At 50.5% G+C, this 5,607-nt stretch overlaps 1 protein-coding gene across 1 annotated transcript; it reads right to left on the reverse strand.

Annotated features, from left to right (window-relative positions):
• Nucleotides 1-1,669: 1,669 nt before the first annotated feature.
• Nucleotides 1,670-5,201, reverse strand: TMED9 (transmembrane p24 trafficking protein 9). The gene is made up of 5 exons (XM_006762851.2): nt 4,985-5,201; nt 4,720-4,820; nt 3,853-3,978; nt 3,419-3,565; nt 1,670-2,499 (listed from the first exon to the last, which is right to left on the reverse strand). The coding sequence occupies exons 1-5, from the start codon at nt 5,166-5,168 to the stop codon at nt 2,350-2,352; spliced, it is 708 nt and encodes a 235-aa protein (XP_006762914.1). The 5' UTR covers nt 5,169-5,201; the 3' UTR covers nt 1,670-2,349.
• Nucleotides 5,202-5,607: the final 406 nt, after the last annotated feature.

Below are 5,607 nucleotides of genomic sequence, written 5' to 3' on the forward strand. Positions count from 1 at the left end.
AGCCCCTCGGTCCTGCGGGTCCTCCGCTCCGGCCGCGCCGTCTGCTCCCCGGAGCTGTGGCGACAAAGGTTCCGCCTGTGGAGAAACACGCGAGCACGGCTACCACTGGACTGCTAACTGCCCCCGCTTCCTAACATCCCGAGACACTGAGGCCCCAGAGGGGGCTCAAGTCACTGGGTTGGGGCAGGACTTTCAAACCGGCGCCCTGGGGTTATTTGCATCTTCCTCCTCTTCCCAAGGGAAGGCGAGGAGCGTCTGGGCCTCCTGGCTGTCAACTCAGGTGCATTCTTCCTCTGCAACAAGCTTGGAGGACCGAAAAGCCAAGCTCAGGGCTTAGTCTTGCGTTCAAGAGATACCCCATGGAGTTAGGAGCCTGGCACTACAGACCGATGGACTGGATTCGAAACTTGACTCTGCCAATTCAGCTATGTGTGGGGGCAAAACAATCTCTGTTCCCTCTCCTAAGTATACGTATATACCGTGCCTGATCTACATGATTGCTGTGAGGACTAAAGGAAAAAATAAACGTGGTAGAGAGATAGACACAATAGATTTAGATTTAGTTGTCTCTTTGGGCTTCTCTTGGCGGTGACAGTTTCTCACTTTCATAGAGGGGATCAGAAAAAGGACATAGGTAACAAGTCAGGAAATCTGCATTAAGTATGGATTTTAGTTAAAAATAATGTATTATTAGATTAATATTTTATAAAATTGTTTTTTATTGATTTCAGAGAGGAGATATAAATGATGAGAGAAGCATCTATGGCTACTACCTCCTGCATGCCCCCTACTGGGGATCAGCCTGCAACCTTGGCATGTGCTCTGACCGGGAATCAAACTGTGACTTCCTGGTTCATGGGACAACGCTCAAACAATTGAGTCACTAGCCTGACTACATTCATTAATTTCTAACAAATGTACCATACTAATACATGACGTTAATAATAGGAGAAACTCCCTGATTGGGTTACAGGCTCCATCCTCAGTAGGGGGCATGCAAGAGGCAGCTGATTCCACGCTACTGGTTAAGCCCATCAATATCCTTATCCCTACCTACCCAGGGATTTCTGTCCTTCCCACACCTGCAGCATTCCTGTTCAAAGAACTGCATTCTGAATAGGCATTTCCTTGCAGCACCATGACAAGTCTATTCTGAGTCCACCTACTCTGGAAAGGTAGGGAGGCACTTCATGAGGGAGCAGAGGCACAGAGGAAGTGGTGTGAATTTGAACCCCAGCCCAATATACTTGTTGGATATCCTTGGGCAAAACCACTACCCTCTGCTGCAGGAAGGGATGGAGAGGATGAAAAGAATGAAGTTCAGCCTCGTGAGTGTGGCTATTTGGATGAGCATTGACCCATGAACCAGGAAGTCACAGTTCAATTCCCAGTCAGGGCACATGCCCAGGTTGCCAGCTCAATCCCCAGTAGGGGACATGCAGGAGGCAGCTGATCCATGATGTTTCTCTCATCATTGATGTTTCTATCCCTCCCTCTCCCTCTTTGAAATCAATAAAAATATATATTTAAAAAACAAAGATTGACATTCAAAGGTGGGTACTCATCTTGGAATGTGAAGTGCTTTGCCCACTGGAAGAACTGACATTCCCTGAAGTGTTATGCCCACTGATAGTAGAGTAACTTCACAGTGGACAAGAAGTCTCTTTTAAAATTTTTATTGGGAAACCAATGTAACAAACCTAGACTTATTGAAAATGAAATCAGTAACTAAGACTCTGCAGGCCCCATCCCCAGCCAGCACCAAGACCTCTGCTTGCCCTGATCCCAGTTCCTCAAGCCCCAAAAAGGACACCCAAGTGAAAAACCTGGAGTCAATCTTAGGACCATTTTCCCACTTTGCAACCCCCTCTATCCCACCCTCAATTGACACACACACCCTGGATCAGCAGGCTGGATTTAGGCCCAAGGAGGTTCTCAGGGTGGCAGAGAATCGCAGCTATATCCCAACCTGCCTAAAACCCCAAGTTATCAAGGAAGACAAAAAGTAAACTGGCTTGCCCACCCACTCCCCTCCCCGCAGCCACCCCAGATAACAGCCTCACATCCCTGATCAGTAACATTGTGATTCTGAGGTGCCAGTGGGGCTCCCAGTGGCTTCAATAGCCCCCTAGGAGATTACTGCAAAGGCCCAGAGCTCAGGAGAGAGGGCAGGCATTTGCCCCACCACCTGCTCAGTATTAGCCAGCTGAGCTGCTCCCCTTAGCTTGTGCCTGGGGTGCATGTGACCTCTCTTCCCTCCAGAACATCCATGGCTGGGAATCAGTCCTCCTGCCAGAGAGAAATCAGTTCCAGGAGGCCTCTTCTCCCCCAGCCTGGGAGGAAGGATGGCTACACCAGCTTCTTGGCTTCAAAGAAGCTCTTGAGGTGTCGCATCTGCCAGACACCGATGGCTACGAGGATGAGGGTCTGCAGAATGGACCACCACAGCACCCGTTGGTTGGTGCTCTCGCTGGTCTGCCGGAAGCGCTCCTCTCGCCACTGTGGGAGGGGAGAATGAAAGAAGAGCCTGAATTGGCTGGGCCCCACGTGGGTCCATTAGAACTGCTGGGTTACCTCCGTGGAATATGGCCCAGGGCCAACTAGTTCTGCACAGGTACCAGTCAAATGCTGCAAAGAGCCACCCGATGTGGGGACTGTCTTCACCCTCACTAGCCAGAGGACCTCAGGTAACTTAAGTCTGTTTTGCTCTGTCAGTTACAGACCGCCCAGGTCCTACCCTGGTGCTTAGAGAGGTAAAGTAGTGTGACATCACCATCAGACAGAGCTGTCCTGAAGTGCCCAGGAATGGGCTTGCTCTGAGTCCTCTCTGCTCAGGTCTCCCAACTGCTCCTTGAAGATTGTGGGCACAGGTTGCAAACTGGTGGTCCAGGGGCTGCACCTGGCCCATACGTGTGTGTTGTTTGGCTCACACAGTATTTTGCCAACATTTAAAACCAATGAATTTTTCACACAAAAACCTGGACCTCTAGCTCCTCTTAAAACCCAGAGCCAGCTAGCATTTCTACAAGGCTGTCCTCGGCTGGGACAGTAGCTGTCCCTGGTTAGGCAGGTTACTATCCTACCAATCCTTATGGTCATAGATCCACTAATGGAACCTGCTTACTCCTGGACACAGGTGAGTTTGAAACCCCTGGGATCACCTAGAGCCATGGAAATAGCACCCAAGTTTTGGTATCAATTTCTGCTGTCACTCTGTAACTGTGTAACCTAGGGCAATAACAGCCTTAAGAGACTGTCTCCTCAAATACAAAGAAGAGTTAATAATAGCCATCCCACCTTTTAAATTTACAAAGTAGACAACCTGGTATGTTTCATAATAAATCTGACATGTAACTCCTGGCTGAGCCAGTAGGCAGCTTCAGAGAAGAAGCCCACCGATCCTAGCCTAGCCACTCACCCGCTGATAGTTCTGTTCTTTCTGGATCTGCTCTACTTGCTCCACCAGCTGTCGTACTCGTAGTTGCAACTCACTCAACTTGTCTTTGGCAGCAATTTCTGCATAGTCATTGGCGTGTTCACCCACCTGAATGTCCAGATGGACTCTCTGTGAACAGACAAGGAAGAGAAAGACAATCAGGTAGCTCTGTTCCCTCTTCATGCCAAGGGCTGACAGTCAGTCCACCCACCTTCCTTAAATTGTTCATTAAGCCAACACTGATGAAGCCTCCTCAGTGTCCAGCTCTATGGGGCTCTAGACACACAGAAAAGAATAAGCCTTGGCTGATGCTCTGTCCAAGGTATACATGCAAAGAGCTCCATATACTCATCTCATACCCACAGTATCACCAGTCCCGTCCCAAACAGGGGCTGGTCCCATGTGAGTCCACTTACCAACATGCCTCCAGCAAAAAGGGAGAACTTGGTGGAATTGGAGTGAAGACAGATCTGATGCTCGCCAGGAGTATGGGACGTGAACGTGAACCTGCCTTCAGAGCCATACTGCCGGGCCAGAATGACCTGGAGAGAAAGGGCTTTAGTCAGAGTCACTGCATGGAGTTGGAAGGTGCTTAAGGCTTTAAGTGCCTCAAAAATCGGCAAGCAGAGCTGTAGACATCCCACAACACCAAAAGGTCCAAAGCTGCTCAGAAGCAGTTGCCAAAAGCTTGTCTGAAAACTATTTGGAATAGGGGCAAAAAAATCGGGCATAGCTTGGCATGTGACTGCTCCTGGGAAGAGTTTTCTTTTATTCATAGCTCATGCCCTTTCAATGACTTTGGTGTCATTCATTTTTTTAGGTGACAGCTAAAGGGATTTGAGGGTTTTGGTGTGTTTTTTGTTTGTTTGTTTTAATCGCTGTCAAAATTTAAAGCTGCTCATTCTTTTTGGAAAGTACACTGTTCTATGAAACCCTGAAGTGTAGATGTCACAGCTTTAGAGTTGGCAAAATTGTTTCTCAGCACCACAATTAATCCTCACACTTATAAAATAGATGAACTTGCATTACACAGACTAGTAAATGGCTTAGTGAAAGAATCATGCAGCAGTCAGTATGAGGCTGAGAGGAGAGCCAATATTCCAACAGTCTAAGCCAAGACTGGAGTAAAAACAGTCTAAGTCAAGTCTGGATTTCCCCACATAACCAACTGTTTTTTTACCAACTTAGCAGATGTGGAAACCAGGAGGGGAAGTGTCCGCGCCTGCTTGGTCTAGCGCTGAAGTGCAGAGCGGAGGGCTCCGCGGGGCAAAGGGGCCGCTCACCTTGTCTTCTGGGTCCTTCACCTCCACGAACATGCCCAGTCCGGGGGTGGCTGGCTGGTACTCCTCCCGCTGCTTGTCATACAGCTGCGTCCGGTAGTTTCCTGGAGGGAAGCCGGGCGAGCCCAGGTCAGCGGTGACTCCAGGTCCGCGGCATGGGGAGCTCGGCGAGGCCGGCTGCTCCCGGCTCTGGAGCGCTGCTGACCCTCCCACACCCCGCGCCCCGCTCCCACATTCTAGTTCCCAACTGTCCCCTTCCCCCCCGCACCTATAACCATGGTCTCGTCCGGAATCTCCTCAATAAAGCACTTCTTCTCTGTCTCCCCGATGTGAAAGTAGAGCGCGCCTCCGCGGGCCGCAAACCACAGCAGCAACAGGAGGGCCCGAACCACCCAACCCAGCCCAGCTCCCAGCCAGGGCCTGAAGACCCGCACGCCCAGCTCCGCAGCCATCTTGCCTCACCTGGCCGCGCAGCCGCAATTGGCCGCGCCACGTATCCTTGCCGCCGCCGCGGGGCCTATCGGGACAGCGAGTTCCGCCGGGGCGGGCTGGGGGTGGGGGGGGCGGGAAACTGGACTATAAATCCCGAGATGCCTCGCGGCTATGGCGCGGCAGTACGTGATTGGGCGCGGCTTCTACCGGGAACCGAATTGGCATTGAAGTCACAAAGTGGAAAGTTTCTCTCCATCGGCCTCCCGTCGCGGCCCGACGACTGGTGATTATCTCCTTTTTACAGATGATGAGACTAATGCAGTTTGAGGTTGCGGAGCGAATTTTGAGCAGACACAAGATTAGAACCTGGGATCTCTGATTTTCCTGGCATAGCATCTGCCGTTATGGGTTTGCTTCTGTATTTAAAAATTCAGCTTTGAAAAAAGGACACAAGCAATG

Source organism: Myotis davidii, unplaced genomic scaffold (assembly GCF_000327345.1).
Source record: "Myotis davidii unplaced genomic scaffold, ASM32734v1 scaffold438, whole genome shotgun sequence".
Lineage (NCBI taxonomy): Eukaryota > Metazoa > Chordata > Mammalia > Chiroptera > Vespertilionidae > Myotis > Myotis davidii.